Genomic DNA, 18,603 nt, shown 5'->3' on the forward strand with positions numbered 1-18,603 from the left:
TCTTTGGCTCAGGTGAATTAAATAAAAAAAAAAAAAACATCTCTAATAAAAGTGTTGCCTCATCTTGGTTGATCAAACGTTTTGGGGAGAAAAAGTACTTTCTATGGAAAAGAAAAACCTTTAAAAACATTTCTAAAATACCCGTAAAATTACCACATGGCTCCCGCTGTCAATCTATGGCGTAAAAAACCGTTACACTCTGTGAAACACGAGCAAGAAAGACAAGTCGTCCTTAAACAGCATGTCCAAGGAGGAGACAAAGACATCTTGTCCAATCTGCTGCCATCTTCAGAGATCAGGAAGAGTGAAGGAGTTTCACAGAAGCATCTTGGATCCAGAGCGTTTCAGCCCAGGCAGTGTGAGCTCAAACCTTAAAATAAGAGATAAAAAGGTTAATAATAATTATTAACCTGCTTGTCCATTTGATACCGACCCAAAATGAGTCTGTGTCACCGGTGATGAATATTTTATTGTCCTTTTAGTGCATTCTGTAAAACAGGAACTATTTAATGGATGTTTGGTTTGGTTTGTAGATGAATGTCTCAGACTAGATTGAGAAAATCCACGTCTAGTATTTTGTCCTTTACTGCCCCCTAGTGTTCCTTAAGAGAAAAACTGACCATATAGAAATCCATTATAAATGCATTTTCTCATTGCTTATTTATATCATAAAATAATGAATTCCTTTCAGTTTTTTCTTTGTATTATTACCGGTTTCTTTACTTTGCTCTATGCTCTGCTTTTACATGTGAAGGAGGCTCTAAAAATGGCCGCCAGGGGGCTGGACTTTTCCTGCAAGCGGTTTGTAAATATATATATATTTTTTTTTTAAAGCTGAAAATGTGGAGGCCTTTAGTGAGTTAAAATTAAAATAAAAGCAAAAAAAATTAAGTAATTTTATATTTTTATTCCTGGCTGAGACAGCTCTGAAAGTTATTGTGGAAAAATATTTTAAAAGTAGTATTTTATTAGCAGTTATGTAAGGTAGTTGAATTTTCCTCATATTGTCGTAAAGTTAAAGGACATTGAGGGGCAAATGGCAGTAAAAGAACAAACATTAGACCAAGAATTAAACATTTTCCCCAATAACCATTTTCAGAACTATATTTTCTTAATGTAAAGTTGGAAAAAAAAAAACTGGTAAAAACCTTCAGACAAGTCTGTAGAAAGCACCAGGTTTTAAAATGCATTTTAAATCAGAGAGCAGGTGTGTTTCCATCAGTTGAACCAGACAGCCTTATTATGTCACCTAATGGGAGTTTACATACATTTAACTCAACTCATCTTTGAAAATTTCCACGTGGCAAAAAATAAACAGAATTATTTGCATTATGTCCCACATGCAAGTGAAATCTGGGCTTGTACCATTCTGTGAAGCCTTTGGTTATATCCATCTGGGAGAAGTCAAATAACACCTGTGAGGAGAAGAAACATGGAAAATTACACGAGCATGAACATCGTCCTCCACCTCCTCTCAGCAGTGGAAAATAATTCTCAACCTTTATTTAAACAGGTTAGTCATACTGAGCCACGAGGACTCGTTTACAAGAGTCAAAGTTGCATTTTTAGAGGCTGCACAGTCGGCCTGCAAATAATCTGTCAGTTTTAGAGAAAAGGAACAAATATGTGGTTTAAAACAAGTTTTTAATACCATGCCGATGTCAGTCCTCTGTCTCGTATGGAACATCTTGTTGTTTTTAACTGCCACATCCAGCTTCCTGCTTTGTGCTTCTTCAAGCGACACGTCAAACTCAAACCTGAAAGCACAACGAACTTAAAAATCCTCTACTTCGCCCGCACAAGCATCAAATTAAACATGGGATGGATTCGACCCACTTATCATTAAAGACGGGATCGGTCGTCTTCCTCTTGACCTGCGTCTTCTTGCGGTGTCTCCAGGAGTGGTCGGGCAGTAAATACAGGCGGACGTAGGAGTCTGTGCCGTTCTCACTGCAGGGGAATAAGTTCCTGCAGGAAAATGTAAATGACAATTTGCTAATTTCATAAACTCATATTTCATTCACAGTGAAGCATCAAATGATGAATCTAAGAAATTCTCTTATTTGACTTTTTTATTCTTTAGGGTAAAATCTCAAATAAAGTTGTGACTAGGCAACAAGAAGCAGCACTTTGCAACTAATCAGGTTTAACCGTCAGTAAAAAAGGACTGTTTTTTAAATGAGCATTTAGAGAGACTGAATCTCTTAGAAGTAACAATGGGCAGTGGTTCACCACTCTAAAAACCATGGAACAATAAAAAAATAATATGGAAAACTGGGAAAATTTTGAATTTCCTATCATCTGCAGTTCTTAATGAAAATAATTTTAAAATCTGGAGAAATCTTTAAACTCAAAAGACGAGGCTGAACGTCAAAATAGACGCTCGTGATCTTCGACCCTTCAGGGACCACGGCATTAAAACCAGGTCTGGTTCCGTTCTGGACATCGCTGCATGTAAACACAGTTCCCTGTGCCACGTGCGCTGCTTCAAGCTCTATGGTGTGGTATGAAGCAAAGTGGAGAACAGTTCTCAGGTTAGAATGATCAAAATTTAACATTATTTTTGGAAACTACTGAAGCCACTTTCTCCTGGCAAAAAAAAAAAAGGACCATAAAGCCTGCCTCTCTGATGATATGGGGGTGCATTATCTAATGCAGAAGATCTACAGGTTGTAGATTCAGTTCATTTCTATAGCTCCAATTCACAACAAAAGTCACCTCAGGAATTGTACAAAATCATTCACGTACGTTATAAAACTTAAAGTGATCTGCCCAAGGAAACCAGCAGTTGCATCAAACCATTACTTGGTTGCATTGTCCCATCCTGAGCAGCACATTGGGGACAATGGAAAGGAACAACCCCCTTTAGTCCCTTAGAACGTGGTCCCATCCAAATAAACTCAACAAAACCAGAGAAGGTGACCCAGAACTGTTGGAACAGCTCGAACCCCACATCAGACAGGAATGGGACATCATTCCCTCCACAAACTCCAACAATTGGTCTCCTAGTTCTTGGACTGTGTTAGAAGATGGGATGCTTCACAGTAGGAAACAGGGTATAGTTTTAGAGCAGTAAACATATACAGGTACAGTAGTAGTTTTGTTGTTAGACGAAAAGAAAGATGACATAACATACCTGCAAGCGTGAACTATGATAATAAGTTTCCTCCTCAGAGTAGCGTATTTTGCCGTCAGCTTGATCTCTCCGAATGAGCCCTGATGGTTTCTAAGAGCCCTACGATAATGAAAAGAAAAACAAGTCAATTTTATGATTTCCTGTTATTCTGCGTCAGTTCAGGTGTGAAAAAAGACGAGGACAGATCTATGGACTCACTCGGGATAGGAGGCTCCTTCGGAGATGTCCAAACGTGACGACGCGATGGAGTTCTCCGAGAGCAGACTGTGGGAGTCGTACCGCCTAATGTTTGACGAAGACTTCTCGGAATCAGAAATCAGGAAGGAGCTGCCGCGCCACTGATCCGGATCGTTCTGATTTGGATCCCCCGGACGGGTCTGAGCAGGGGTGGCGTTGGTGGGAACAATTGCAGCAGCAGCAGAGGTGTTACCTCCTGGTTTGACTGGTGGTTTCTGCTGTTGAGCATTGGGGGGAGGTGCAGGGACACTCTTGGGTGGCGGCAGTTCCACAGAAAGAATCTGGAAGACACGGCGGCTGTGAGTTAAGCAAAGCTAACTTGTTAGTTTTTAAATGACTGAGTTCCAATAGATGTGGATAAAACCGTTGGTTTAATCTGTATTCATATCCATCTGCTCACTACAGACTCATGTTCAAGCTGCTGTTTAATATACCGTATTATTTTACATTATTAGTGTTTATCGTATCGTTTAGCGTATATCTTAGTGTATAGCTTAGGTCAGGGCACTTCAACAAAACTTCTCAGGGGGCCACAGTTTCTGAAAGCCAGCAGCTCGGGGGCCGGACATCCAGCGATTAAAGTCATTATGTAAATAAACCAAGTTTTACAATGATCCGTTGTTACCTTTTAAACTTGTTTATTTTGTTGCATTGAATCATAAATGCTATAAATAAAATCTAAAACCCAGGATGTAGACGCAAGAGGAAATGCAGCCCCAGGCTGATCAGATGATGGTGATGGTGGTCGGAAAAAAGCAAGGAAACCAAGGAAAAACTAAAAAAAGACGTGAATTCACCCTAAAAGCCCCAAAGTTTCTGACTGATGAGACAAAACTGGAGCTTTTTAACTTCAGTCACATAATTTATTTTTAATTATTATTATTATTGTGGAAGGGTGCCAACACATCCACATCTGTAACAGCTTAAAGAAAAAACAGTTTCAAGGTGTGTGAGAGCGAAAGTGAAGAGCGAGCTCCCGTACAGACCTTCATAGTTGCCTTCAGCTTGATCTGGCTGTTGGGTCCGGAGCACTCCAGCGGGAAGGTCTGGTCCAGAGACATGTCGGAGATGTTGATGAGGCGATTGAGGTGCACGTTCAAAACCCCGAGCACAGCCTTCTTCTCATGCTCTTTGACCTGAACCGAACCAACAAAGACGACAAGGAAACACTATGAAAAGCACTTTTTTATTGTCAGTTTTTATCAAACGCTGTTGCAACATCACTGCGTTAACCATCGAGAGTCTACAGGTGGAGAAATGTCAGAGCGCATTACACGGCGAATGGTTCTTTAACATATCCTAAAGAGAAACTTTAAGGGATGCGTTCAGTGATTTGTGACGAACCTGAACCACGAGCTTCTGCGTTTTGACATTGTGCACGAAGAACGTAAAGCCCTGCTCCCACTCCGGGTTTTGATTTCTAAATACAGCCTGCAGAAAGACACGAGAAGCTCTGAAGTTAGAACTGTGAGCAATGAACACGCGCATCAGCCAGAAGGTTGGAGCTGGAAAAAATGGATTGAAATGTGTATTATTGTGGTGAAGGGAGAAGAATACCTTGCTTTTTTGAACATCCTTATCAACAGACAGTTCCACATAGGAGTTAGGACAAACGTTTCTTTTTGTGAGCTAGGGGGGAAAAAAAGTCAAACCGGAGATAAATTTGCATTTTTTCTAAAAATGTATTTGCATTTATACTCTTCAATTACATTTTTAAGAACACGTCTGATTTTATTAGGACACATCTGTCAGAGAAATACTCTACACTTGATACAAAATGTTCACTAATAAACAGGGAGTTTGTGCACAAACGGACTGATTGTACACAAATGACACAACACAGAAGATGTGGAGCAGATCTGGAGAAGGGCGGGAACGCTTCCGTTGGTTAACGATCATTTTTAACATTCCAGTAAAATTAAACTTGAGTTTTTACTCCCATAAAGGAGACATGATGTTTTATTGCTTTCTACTTTGTTGTTGTAATGTCAAGTAGTGGCCAGCAGAGGATGATCAGCAGGCAATAAGACAAAAATACTAGATTATCATATAAAATGCAAACAGATGAACACTTTGTTGTACATGTTGATATTTTTGTGTCAAAAGTTTTTATAAAGTAAAATAAATATCACTCAAATGTTCGTGCTTTATTATTAAAACTCGGGAAAAGGATTGTTTTCCTACTGAACCATTTCCTTTAATACTGAGAAGCTCAACCTGTTCAAGCCTCAGGTGAAAGAGGAAATCTCACAACACCAACAAGTGCAGGTGAGATCACACACACACACACACACACACCAGACAAACAGGAAATACCAGCTTTGCTCTGGGACAAACACACCCGTCACACCAACAGAAAGTTTTGACTCGACTCAGCCTCCCGTCTGAAACTGAGATGCAAAACACTTCTGAACGTTGAGATTTTACACTTAAAATTGAAATGTATAAAAAATCAATTCTAATCTATTTTCACATTTTTGAAACTACAAGCAACAAATGCAAACTGAGCGCTGCTACTTGAGGATAAATTGTTGCTAAAGTCTTTTACTAATTGTTGCAACGGTCCAGCTGATTGTTTCAAAGTGTGCAGGCAGACGTGAAGGAAGCCGTCAATCAAATGTTCAGTCTGCGGTGAGCTCAGGTTGCCATGGCGATTAATGCAGCATCCCGTCAGACTTTGGATTTGTTACATGATTCTGCAACTCTTAGCACTCAAGTTCAGTCATAAAACAATTTTTTTCCTGACAACATAAATTTTCTTGGAGTAGAGAACTGCACTGATAACATATAAAACTCATGCATTTATGAATAATAATAATAATAAGAAGAAGAAAAATCAAAGTTATGCACTCTCTCTATATGCACCATGCCATGCAAACACACCCTTTGTAATAAAGCTTTGGTCTTACCCGTGACTCCTTTGGGTGCTTCCCATGTTTCTGATTGGCTGTTAACTCGCTGTGATCTCTCTGGAAACAAACAGAAAAGCAGAACTCTGCGCGTTTAGCTCGACCGCTCGTAAATATGAAAACCAACGCGTCCCGCTGGCGGCTACTTACCGGCAGGTTGGAAGCGCTGTCCAGATACACTGCGAGCATGGCACAGGCAAAGCCACCCTCAGACTGCAAGAAATGTAACATTTAAACAAACGCAATGCAGCTGGGAGCTTTGAGCCCAACTCGTTGGGAGTTGGAATAAAAACAGATGTGGTCTGAGGAAGCTGTACCTCCCTCAGCAGACTGGCGTCGGACTTCAGACAAAGCCACTGAAGCTTCAGGTGAAGTTCTCCATGAGGAACCCCCTCCAGAGGAAACCACTTCAAACAACAAAAAAATAAATAAAAACTGTTGAAAATGACAAACTGGTACCATCTTCCTAAATATATTTTGCATATACCGTATTTTTCGGACTATAAGGCGCACTTAAAATCCTTTAATTTGCTTAAAAATTGACAGTGATCTTTATAATCTGGTGCGCCTTATGTATTAAATCTGGTTGTGCTTACTGAGCAGTTTTATGTGGTTATTGTGAATGAGTTGAATTAAGTTTAACTTATCTGACTGTTTTGTTTCGCTTAACGTGGCTTATAATCCGGTGCACCTTATGTATGAAAACAGACCCGTTCACTGATATTGCACTTTATAATCCGGTGCGCCCTATAGTCCGAAAAATACTGTAATGTAGTTTATCACATGTATTGAAACTCACCTGATCCATTTCTTTCTCTCTCTTAACTTCTCCTAAATCCAGGTTATATCTAATAAAAATATGTCAGTTAACACTTTTTACAATTAAATTAGCTAAAAGTAAACAAAATAGGCACACACAAAAAAACTTCCAGTATTTACACTAAACTCAAAATTAAACCATTTTTTTTTTGTTGCTTTCAGCAGTATTTAAAAAAAAAAGTTATACAAAGATATCACAAGTAATACAATCTGCTGTATTCCTATTTTATTATATGTGGCGACCCCTAACGCAGGGAGCAGCCGAAAGAAGAAGAAAAAAAAAACATCTGTTATTAGTCAGTTTCTTACCGTCCTAGAAAGTCGTCTTTATCCGTGTCCTCGTCGTACAGCTCCATCTCCAGCTCCTGTCCCGGCGCCTCATGAACCACAAACTGCAGGTTAAGAAAAGTTTAAAAGTCTTTAGAAGAATTCATATAAAAATCATGCAAACTGACTCAGACTCCTGATAATATCAGGAGAAAAGTTCACATGACACAAGGCAAAAAGCAGCTTTGACGCATTATTCTGCTGCAGCGCGTTTGTTTCTTCACCTCGTAAACTTCGTTCCATTTTGGGTGCAAATTTTCTTTGATGGTTTTGGTTTTGAAGTTGCGGTTGCCGACTCGGAGTTTCACGTACGGGTCTGACTTGCCCTTCACTAAGCCCATCATGTACGTGTCTTTGGCCACCAGGTCTCTGGCCTCCAGGACGTGGACCCTCACCACCCCCTGAGGAGCACAGGAGTCAAACAGCCTCACATCAGAATATCTGAGCCCGTTGTATGTACAGAAGCTCCGCTCAGCTGAGGATTGTTCAGCGTTTCTTACACGAGGAAGTGGAAACCTCATCTGGTCCACTTTGATCTGGTCGATGAGGGGAATGCACATGCGGTTCGGTAACACCATGAAAGAGGCTATGATGTCCAAGATGGCGTCCTCAGAGAGAGAGCTGAAAGGGTACAGATGAGTTTAGAGCGGTCTGCAACCAGACTTGAACGGTAAAAGTTGAAGAAACTCAAAGAATCAAAAAGAAAGCCCCACTTGAACCCGGGGCTGTCCAAAAGATTGGTCAAGCCGGTCCAATTGATCTGAAGAGTCTGAGGGAAAGAAAAGGCAGGATTTATCTAAAAAATTCAGCTTTTCTAACTGGACGAATGTTTGTATTCTTACAGGGCGGCGGATGAAAAACAGAGTGACCCCTCCAACCAGCGGTGACTGACCGATAAGAGGCTCCAAAATGACCCTCAACATCCCCTGGAACTGAAAGAATCAGGTTCCTATTTTACAAACGTAGAGGACGTGAACAGTAAAGCTTCAGCAGGAGACAAATAAAAATAATCTCACTTTAAGTCCTTTCACACCAGCTGTGATTGCAGAGTTCACCGTTGCATCGATGTCCACATCGCTGTCGTATCTGTGGAGTAGACCGGAAGAAAATGACAGAGAGGCAACAAGAACACAGGTTCAGACCAAATATGACACAGTGACCAACAAAACCAGAACCAGACATGAGTAAAAGATGTTGGACTCACATTATGTTCAGGTCCAGGATCACCACCCGCTGATCCACTTCATGGGTGTACGCTCTCATTCCTGTGATCCTGAGAGGCTGAAAGACATTTAAAGAACCCCGAACTAATGAGAAATGAGCCTTTCGAGAAGGAAAGTACAGTAGTCCCTCGATACTTCGCAGTTCGACTTTTGCTGACTCACTCTTTCGCTGGTTTTTAATGCAAGATTGTATACTACACACAAGTGGTGATGGGGAAAGACAGACCCCACCCCCTGCCCCCTCCTTTCTCTTTCTGAGGGTTCTGTCACAGGTGGGCACGCAACAGACATCCTCAGAAAAAGAAAGGAGTGGGGTCTATTTTATACCTGAGTGAGCGGAATGGATTGTTTATTTAAAATCATCAAGCACGACCCGAACTTAGCCATTAGTCCAGCCCCTTGGTGATCATTGAGCGGGCCAGGCCACCGGGAAATGTCCTGGTGCTCCCAATGGTCAGTCCGCCCCTTGGATTGGTTCAGCAACTATAGCATCAGTCTGTCTGCTCTCTTTTGCTGTGCTCCTTTAAAGCATATAGAAAGTTTAGAACATTGTTCAGAACAATGCAAGAGTGCAGGAAGGGTTTATAAAGCCTTACAATATATATATATATATATATACTAAAATAAATAGAACGTCCCTACTACATAGATTTTCACCTATCGCGAGGGTGTCTGGAACGTAACCCCCGTGATTAATGAGGGACTACTGTACAGCGCTTGCTACCTTTCATGCCTGTTGTTGGAGCCATTTTGGTCAAACTTTGAAAATAATTTGTTTTGAATGACAGCTACTTCCCCGTCAAATTTTTGCTCATTTATCAAATTGACTGTTAAAGCCGTTTTTGTGTTGGTCATGGCTGATGACAGGTCGTCAGACATCTTGAATAAGACCGTCTTCAAAACTTTATTAGTTCTAGATGTAAATCCAATGATCACCTTCTGCAAGTTTCCTTAAACTCTGTGCAGTTTTTCATGAAAGAGGTTGGTAAAGAATAGAAACGATGGTCAAAATGTCAACTCACCTTGTGGCCGAAGTGGATTTTGATAAAAGTGAACATTTTGAGCACGGAGTTGGAGAGTCTGACAGACGGCTGGATTCTTTCCTTCAGCAGCTTCTCCATGTACATCCCAAAGAACGGCCATGCCTGCTCCAACACCTGAACGTATGACCGAACAGACGAGGCACAAACACAGTTACCGTATTTTTTGGACTATAAGGCGGATTACAAGGCGCAATATCAATGAATGGGCCTGTTTTCATCAATAAGGCGCATTAAGCTAAACGTGTTCATTTTGATTATAAGGCTCACTCTCGATTTCTGCGAAAATTAAAGTATTTTAAGTGCGCCTTATAGTCAGAAGAATACAGTAGTCTACATGTCAAAAATAATGATTAAAGAAGCCCTGTAAACGTTAACTCATAAAGCGGACATATTCAGCTTGCAGGTTGCTGTAAACTCGTCAACCCTTTGCCTGAAACAAGAGATTTGACTGTTTTGGCAAACTCCGCATATTAAAGAAAAGCCACTGTCTGAAGAAAAGTTTTACAAACATAAGACAAGATAAAAGTTTAAATCCCTACCTTGTTCACCCACTCAACTTTCTCGACTTCTGTGAAATGCACCTTTGGGAATGCAAAGAAAAATAAAAGCTTTACCCGTTTGTCATCACATGTTTGAGGAATATTCTCATTACAACACGATGGCATGCTTGACCAAATTACAAGGATGTAATTAAACAAATTAAGCGAGCGAAAATTTTTCAACATTTCAGTTGTTGAATAATCCAGCTTTAAGATTGGGGTAAATGATTCATTCCAGAGATTTGACAGCATTTCTTGGACAGCAGTGGTTTTTAGGGCTTACCGACACTTTGTCTGCAGCATCAAAACTGTGAACCGGAACAGAAGTTCCATGTGTGTTAAAGACAGAAAATATGGTGTTATCATCATAATCTGACCTATAAATATTTAAAAAATCACTCATTGTACAAGTCATCTGCATTCCTGTGACACGAAAACAACATTTCTCTTTTCTCACGTAACATGAGTCACCGTTTGCGGGTGTGGTGCCGTCAAATGTGAAGCGGCCAAACCTCCTGGAACCCAACACGACTTTTGATCCCTGCCTCGCTCCGGGAGGTCTGCCCGAGTCTGCTCGGACATGCAAATACAGGGTCTGTTGTCAAAGCAACGCATCGACTCCACGTCCCGCAGTTCAACACTTGGCTTCTGGAGGTTTTAGCCGTCAGTTCAGAAGAGTGGCAGATGAATAGCACTAACCGCCGAGCCACTGTGCCAAGAAAGATGCGGAAAGCAATACAACTGGTTTGAAGTTGGTGGGAAAAGTGGAACAATCGGCTCTTCCTTAAACTAGGACCAATTAGACCTCGTGACAGAGGTCAAACCAACAGCTCCATCATAATCGCAATCGCTAATTTTGCAATACATTTTTTTTATATATTTAATTGGTAAAAATATTAAATAAAGAAGAAACTCCTAATGTGGATGTTAACACACCTATTTCACTTCCCTTGAAACTCTATTATTCTTTTCTGTTCATGTATTCTCCACAACCACAGCATGAGCAAAAGCAAAGCAGGTACGTCAACATTTTTTTTAAATTTAGAAGCTTATTTCACTTTTAGACTTCCTAAATTAAATTGTGTTAAAAGGGTGAGCGCCAACTTCTAATTTTGACTTGTCTTTTAAATGATTCTAATAAATTGAATGCGATTTTAAAATCTCCAAACTACCAATTGTCTCTTACCAACTGTAACACGGTCCTCAATTCAAAAAAAAAAAGCTTTAGTTAAATTTTAACCATTTCATTTTATGTGGTATTTTATTGTGCGTTTCTCAGCTTTGAATTATGGAAAAAAACACGGGATGTACTTTATCGTTTACTTCCAAATATCTCAAATGAGCGGATAATGTTTTTATTTTGAGTTTGTTGTCAGACAAGCAGGATGTTGAGTAAATTGTGAATAATGTTCAAGGAGATAGCTGACAAAGTAAACTATGTGACCTAAGACTTAAATGTTTAAATAATAAATCCTATGACAGTAATATATGAGGGTCGAGTGTGGAGGCGGAGCAAAAACTCAGCATTCAAACACTCGCAGCTTTTGCAAAACTAGACCAATTTACAGTTTTTAATGTATTTTTCACATTTTAGTTTTAAAATCTGAATAATTTATTTAACAAATCAGAGTAAATATGAGCCAGTACATCAAAATTATACGACTTCTCAATACAAAATGGTTCTTCCATGGGCGTTGTCGTTGTTGACCTATTTTCTGTCACATTGGCCGTTTCCGTAGGTAAACAAACACACGTGGTAGCTGGCATCCGGTCACAAATTTTACTTAAATTTTTATTTTATTTTGGGACTCTTTACCAATTAATAGGTGAAAAACTATTGAACGGATTTGGTTTCTTACTGTATGAATTAGATTTTCTTTTTAAACCAGTCTTCGTGACATTCAAAGATTTTGCAAAAACATACAGTGACAGACTAACAGGAAGTGAGTCAGGTCCTCTGGACGGATTCTTCTTTATTTAAACGTTTCGTCTTTTATCCAAAAAAACTTCTTCAGTCTGACGAGCTGCAACAAACGGTCTTATAAAAGCACCTTCCCACAGTGGATCAACCAGTTTGCTGATGATATCCAGACCTAACTGTTCACATGTAACAGGAGGACCATCAGCCTAACAATCGATCGTTAGTGCCATGCTTGCTATTCACAGACGGCTGAATGATACTTGCAATAACAGGATTATTTAGAAGATGACGGTTGAAAACGGAGGACTCCGCCCGTTTATAGATGGCTTCCTTCACACCTCTCTCAAACCAGAGTTCCTCTCAATCAAGGATGTGAACATCTTCATCCCTGAACGAGTGTAGACCGCAGAGTCCTGGCCTGATGATGCTGCCCTTTTGTGCTGGGCCATCCTTTTGGCCAGTGGCTGTTTAGTTTCACCGCACTGACACTGAACAGCATACACAATATTACTCCGTTTGTGCCAGAGGACTGGATCTTTGCGATGAAAGACGAAACGTTTCGACAAAGAAGAATCTGTCCAGAGGACTCACCCTTGTTAGATTTATCTAGCCGGATGACTGCGCATGCATCAGGACGGTAACGGTGCTGCTTTCCCAGATACAAAAATCAAACATACCAAAACATTTTTGGAAAATTAACATATGAAACTAAACATGTTTTATTCTTTAATTCGGGTACTTGATAAACCCTGATATACAAGTACCCCACTAACAGGTGTATCCACCTATATCCATCTGATGCACCCTCCACACCCATACATTTGTCCAGAACAGTTTGTTGACACCTCACTACAGAGGTTATTGAGTGAAACTGTATTTTTCCACATCTGGCAGGCTTTACATACCCACGAAGCCATCTGTAAGGAACCTTTCAGCTCGGTGTTGATAACGTGGGTCTCGTTGTCCACAAAGTCGATGGCCGACCCGATCCGGGCGTCTTTCCACTGACGATTCTTCTTCCACCAGGTGATCATCACCATGCACAGCAGCACCCAGCTGATGCTCAGGCCCAGGTACCCCGTCAGGTACACGGGGTAGAAGACCACGACGGCTCGGCCGAAGTAAATGAGAAACTCCATCATGAGGCGGTTGACAGCGGAGGGAGTGAGCCTCTCCAAGCTGCCGAGGTCCGCCGGGTTCTCCCCGAGCCCTGCGCCCGGCGCCGCGCCGCCTGGGAGCGACGGAGAGGCGGCTGCCATGGCCACCAGACTCCCGCTGAGGGGTCCGCAACGTCCAGAGAGGAACTGTCGAGGAGTTTTCCTACTCGGGCTCACATCCACGCAGACTCCTGCAGGAAAGCATGACGTGATTTCATGACTCTCAGGTTTGGGTGCAGCTGGAAAACCGCCCCCACCCTGAAAACTTCCGCGTTTTTAACTCCCAAAAGACAGGTAGGCTCACCTGCGGCTCACCTGTGTCCGTGGGTGGGGAAACAAGAACAAATTCCACCATTCAGCCAATAAGAAGGCAACGTTATTATAACTGGGAGGCTTTCCATTAGTTTGATTATTGTCTGTTTTATAAAAGTGCAGGGTGCAGCTCACCGACGTGCATGTTGTGGATTAAATCCTCTTCTTGTTGACGTTAAATTAAGATTTTAATAACGCGGATGATTTTCTGCAGTATCAAAATATGTCCAGCAGAGGGCGCAAGTGGGCGTTTATTTTCCAAAGGCATGAAAACAAAATACATTTCTTACAGGAAAAGCATCTTTATTTATTTGTTTGTTTATTTTACTTCCATTAACCATCGGTTGATTTCTAGGAATTGAGCTATTAATGTCAGCAGAGTATTTTATGTGTTTTCCTTTTAATAAAACCTCACGTTTTTATTAACTAAGGGCAATTATAATAAGTAACAGTGTTAAATAGTAAGCATAATGTAGGACAGTGTTTCTTGTGTTCAGCTTCATAAACCTCTCCACTTTTTGCATCTATAGAAACTTTAAATATAAAAAATTATACATGAAAAGTTTTTTTTTTTTAGAGTTTGTTTCTACATATTGTCACATTACAAATACATATTTAAGTATTGTTTTTTTTTTTTAAGTTTAGAGTTTTTATTTTTGGTCATTTCTGTTTTTAACCTGTTTTCATCAGACTTCTACATCAGAATGTGTTTTGCTTTTTTATTAGCTGCCTATAATTTTATATAACCAGCAGTCTATTCTTTTTGCTGACTCTGCAAAATTGCCAAATGTAAGACAATTAACAGGGATAAATTAGTGTGTTTGCACCAACAGGGTGATCCTAAATAAATGTTAACTAAAAACTGGTTTAGCTTATTCAAATTCAAATTCAAAAAATACTTTATTAATCCCAAAGGGAAATTATATTTTATAATTATATTTTCCATTCTGACTTTTTCTAATTTTAATCTGAAGCCAGTCTACATTTTTAATTAAAAAAAAAAAATACTATTTTGTGATAAGAATAAAGCATTTACACATTTATATACAATTTTAGATTTAGAAAGGAAGTACAGTGCTGTAAATGCACTTTTTAAAAGAGGACTTCCAAGGGAAAACATATTTATCCAAAGCAACCTGGCCTTAATATGAAAAAGTTATTTTTCACTAAACTTAATATTTGTGTCCTGATTCATGCTCAATAATCCAGGTAGAAAAATCTAAAACAGATTATTTTTAGATTAATATTTGTGCCCCCCTTGATGGCAACAACTGCAGTTAAGGGTTTGTGATTACTGTTGATGAGTTCATGTGGCTGCTGCGTTTCAGATCGTCAGCCTGCTCCAAAAGCCAAATACGCTCAAGGCTGGACCTTCTGCTTCAGGATTTTCTGGTAGAGAGCAGAATTCATGGTTGCATCAATTACCGTACAAGAAGTCACCCAGGTTCAGAAGAGGCCAAGCAACCCCAGACCATCACACTACCACCACCGTGTTTGACCGTCCCATCTTTTTCAGAAATGCAGTGTTGGATTTACAGCAGCAGCACCTTCCAAAATGATACTTTGTCTCATCAGTCCACAGGGCATCCATCAAGATGTTTTTTCTTTCAGATTCAGATATTCTTTATTGTGGTGGAACGAAATTATGTACGCAGGGTCCCAGTTACACCCAACAATAAAATGCAAAAGAAAAACAATAAGATCTAAGATATAAACTAAGAAAAAAATCTGCTAAAAATACGCTAAGCGCTAGTAGCATAAAAACAACAGCAGCACGAACATGAGTCTGTGTGAGCAGATGAGCACGAATGAACATAGCAACATGAAACAGATCAGCAGCAACATGAAACAGATCAGCAGCAACATGAAACAGATCAGCAGCAACATGATGCGATTTTTTTCCACAGTGATTATCCTGGTTAGAGATTCACGAGTCTAACAGCCTGAGGGTAGAAGCTGTTCCTCAGTCTAGTGGTTCTACACTTAATGCTCCTCAACCTCCTGCCTGAGGGGAGCGGGGCAAAAAGTGTGTGCTGGGTGAGTGGGGTCCTTCATGATGCAGGTGGCCCTCTTCCTACATCTGGAGGTGTAAATGTCTGTGAGGGTGGAGAGACTGACTCCAACAGTCTTCTGTGCAGCCTCCATGCCACACGTTGATGCTGGAGCACATGCTCTCCACTGCACACCTGTAGAAGGAGGTGAGGACTGAGCTTCCCAGACCAGCTCGTCTCAGCCATCTGAGGAAGTAGAGTCTCTGATGAGCTTTCTTGATCAGGCTGGTGGTGTTGTTGCTCCAGCTGAGGTTGTCATTCAGGTGCACACCCAAGTACTTGATACTTGTAGCTGGAGACCACTTCCACTGCAGATCCTCCTGTTTGTGATACAGGTCTTTGTTTTGTTTGTGTTCCCCAAGTTTTTTTGTCTTTCTTATTGTTGAATCATGTACATTATAAGAGACCGGTGAGGTCTACGGCACTTTAGGTGCTTTCCATCTTTTATGACCTCCTAGATGAGATGTTGATGCAATCTTTTTTGGTTTTGGTGAGAAAGTATGCCACTGTTCCATGTTTTCTCCACTTGTACATGACGAATTAGATGATTTCTTGTTTCTACAGGTCTGGCAGTAATCAGGCCTGGGTGTGGCAAGAAATAAATCACTTCAACTTCAGCAAAAGGGGCAATTTCTTTTATCACTTAAGGCCAAGCTGATTTGGGGTGACTTTTTTTTAACCTCTGGGATAAGTTCAATGAACCTTGAACCCAAGTTCAAACACAAACTTTGAAGAAATCATACAACACTGAATTCAAAGAAAAACTTTATTATCCACAAAGTAAATCCCAACCATTTCCATCATTTAACAAACATTACAGGGATTAAAGTTTGAATTATTCCACTAAAGCTGGAAAAATAATGTATTTTCAACATAAAGAGGTTAAAATAGTGTAGATTACCCTCTGAGTTGCTCTTTCCTTTTATTGCAAAGGTTTGAGATACTTAACTCAGCGTTCATACACTCCAGATGTTTTTCAAATGTAACAAAGTTGGAATGCAAAACATGATGAAAAATCACTTATTTAAAGACACGCGTTACTTTAAGACAAGACGGCTGCAAAATGGGAGTTTAGGTAAACAACAGGCTTGTTTTTAATGATACAGTAGTTTCACTTTTGATTTCAAATAACTTATATAACTTATATCATATGATTTATTGGAAGAAGGTATACTCTGCAAAGAGTCATGCTCACCAAAGATCAGAGCTTTGGCAACTTTTTGTTTTACCGCCTCTTTAATTTCTGTATTCACTGATTTCTGTTTGTGATCTAACCGTCGCGTGTTCTCCGAGACGTTTCCAAGGCACTAAATGGACCAACTGCACTGAGAAGTTTCTTATCGCAGTGTGTTCTACGTAAACGTAATCAGATACTCAGGATAGGCCTGGCTGTCATGAAAGATCACAAACATGCTGGGGTTGGTGGCGTTGTCCACAACGCTGTCGTACAGAAGAACAGAGTTGTTCCCCTTGGACGGTGGAGCGACCATGCTTTGTTGTCCGCCGGTGAAGTCCCCTGTCAGCACTCGGCAGAGGTACATGAACTTCTCTCCATTTTGATTGGGCTTGGAGTAGGTGTCCTGGGCAGAATAACGGGCCTGCACAGCAAAGTATGACCCATTGCCATAACATGCAGCTGAAAACAGAAAAACACTTGGTCAGCAGGTTGATCTTTGACACAAAAGAAGTTTCATGAAACTGTCAAGACCATCACAAGAATACGAATGTAATGACGTTCCCTTTGCTAAACGGACATATCTGTGGTCTCCAAATCATGTTTCCCATGTAGATATAAAAAAAAGTGTCAAGATTGTCTCTAAATAAACTACAAAACCACCGGATGCTTTACCGTTCTTCCCTGCGTAACTCCTGTTGAAGCCCCGTTCGTTGATGGTAGGTACGGTGGTTTCACAGGTGCCGTGGAAGAGGCGCCTCTCATTGTTCTGATGAGCATTTCTTGTCTCCAGTTCTACCTTTTTGATCTCAAGACCCTTCCAGAGTGCAGGATTCTGGATCCTCTCAATCTACAATGAGGTACAAGCACAGGTTTAAGGGAAGCTGTAGCATGTGCTTCAAAACGTATCGATTAGTAGGTGAAACCAGACCACTGTTAGTGAACGTGTTACCTTGGTAACGGTTCGATTGCATGTGGCCTTGAACAGATTAAGGACTTCAGTGTACTCGGATGTCCCTGCCTGGAGAGTGACAGGCAGACAAGTGGTGCCAGGTGGCATGGCATCCCAATGATCGGGAATATCACTGTCTGAAAATATAATGTTTGTTGAGACATTGTTTAAAGGTGTGAAAATCTCCCAAACTCAACGTTCTGGGAGATTAAAGTAAAAGAAAATTGAAGATGGTAAAACATATTTCAGGTAATTTATAAATCTTTCTGCACATCTCTGGCAATCAAACACCTTCTACATACCGGTAATTTAGCCATTCATATGAAACTGTTCGATACATTTGGCTGATATGGCTAATTTTTGTAACTTTTACATTCTTTGTAAATTTAACTTTGTTCAAAACATTTTCCTATTTCTTGTTCCTATAATATGAAATCTCCCCATTTCCATAAAAAAATCATTTACTTTGAAATCTGATCAAATACCTGATTTGTTTCTGTCGTCTTATGCTACTTTTAGTTTGTAGCCAAAGTTCTGCTATCTGTAGCTTTTAGTCTTTTGCTACTTTTAGCTATCATTCTACAGCTTGTAGCTCCTAGAAGTCTTTTGCCATTTTCAGCTTTTAGATAGCCTATTTGCAAAATGTTTGCTAAAAGCCAAATGTAGCAAAAGGCTGAAAAAAGCTTCAAAGCAGGCTTTTGCTAATTTTAGCTTCTAGCTAGCTTTTTATTACTTTTTAGCTTTTGCTACTTTCTATTTGCTGCTTTTAGCTAGCCTTTTGCTACATTCTACCCACCTACAAG

The 18,603-nt window shown here is 40.3% G+C and overlaps 2 protein-coding genes across 2 annotated transcripts in view; both read right to left on the reverse strand.

Annotated features, from left to right (window-relative positions):
* On the reverse strand, nt 1-13,527 carry esyt3 (extended synaptotagmin-like protein 3). Its single transcript, XM_037686308.1, has 23 exons — nt 13,060-13,527; nt 10,234-10,275; nt 9,674-9,808; nt 8,633-8,709; nt 8,445-8,514; nt 8,271-8,360; nt 8,142-8,197; nt 7,929-8,049; nt 7,653-7,829; nt 7,411-7,493; nt 7,082-7,130; nt 6,600-6,689; nt 6,433-6,495; nt 6,283-6,342; nt 4,931-5,002; nt 4,718-4,804; nt 4,360-4,509; nt 3,335-3,654; nt 3,137-3,235; nt 1,837-1,968; nt 1,652-1,757; nt 1,366-1,415; nt 1-370 (listed from the first exon to the last, which is right to left on the reverse strand). Exons 1-23 carry the CDS (start codon nt 13,411-13,413, stop codon nt 316-318), a joined length of 2,538 nt encoding a protein of 845 aa, XP_037542236.1. The 5' UTR covers nt 13,414-13,527; the 3' UTR covers nt 1-315.
* Nucleotides 13,528-16,910: 3,383 nt separating this feature from the next.
* The window catches only part of parp14rs1 (poly(ADP-ribose) polymerase family member 14-related sequence 1), an 18,151-nt gene continuing 16,458 nt past the window's right edge, over nt 16,911-18,603 (reverse strand). Inside the window, exons 14-16 of the mRNA XM_037686309.1 lie at nt 17,801-17,937; nt 17,524-17,698; nt 16,911-17,310 (exon numbers count right to left, since the gene is read on the reverse strand). Of these exons, the coding sequence (XP_037542237.1) occupies nt 17,027-17,310; nt 17,524-17,698; nt 17,801-17,937 (596 nt within the window). The 3' untranslated portion in view covers nt 16,911-17,026. The remainder of the gene's footprint in view (nt 17,311-17,523; nt 17,699-17,800; nt 17,938-18,603) is intronic.

This window comes from Nematolebias whitei, chromosome 13 (genome assembly GCF_014905685.2).
Source record: "Nematolebias whitei isolate Nwh7 chromosome 13, NemWhi1, whole genome shotgun sequence".
Lineage (NCBI taxonomy): Eukaryota > Metazoa > Chordata > Actinopteri > Cyprinodontiformes > Rivulidae > Nematolebias > Nematolebias whitei.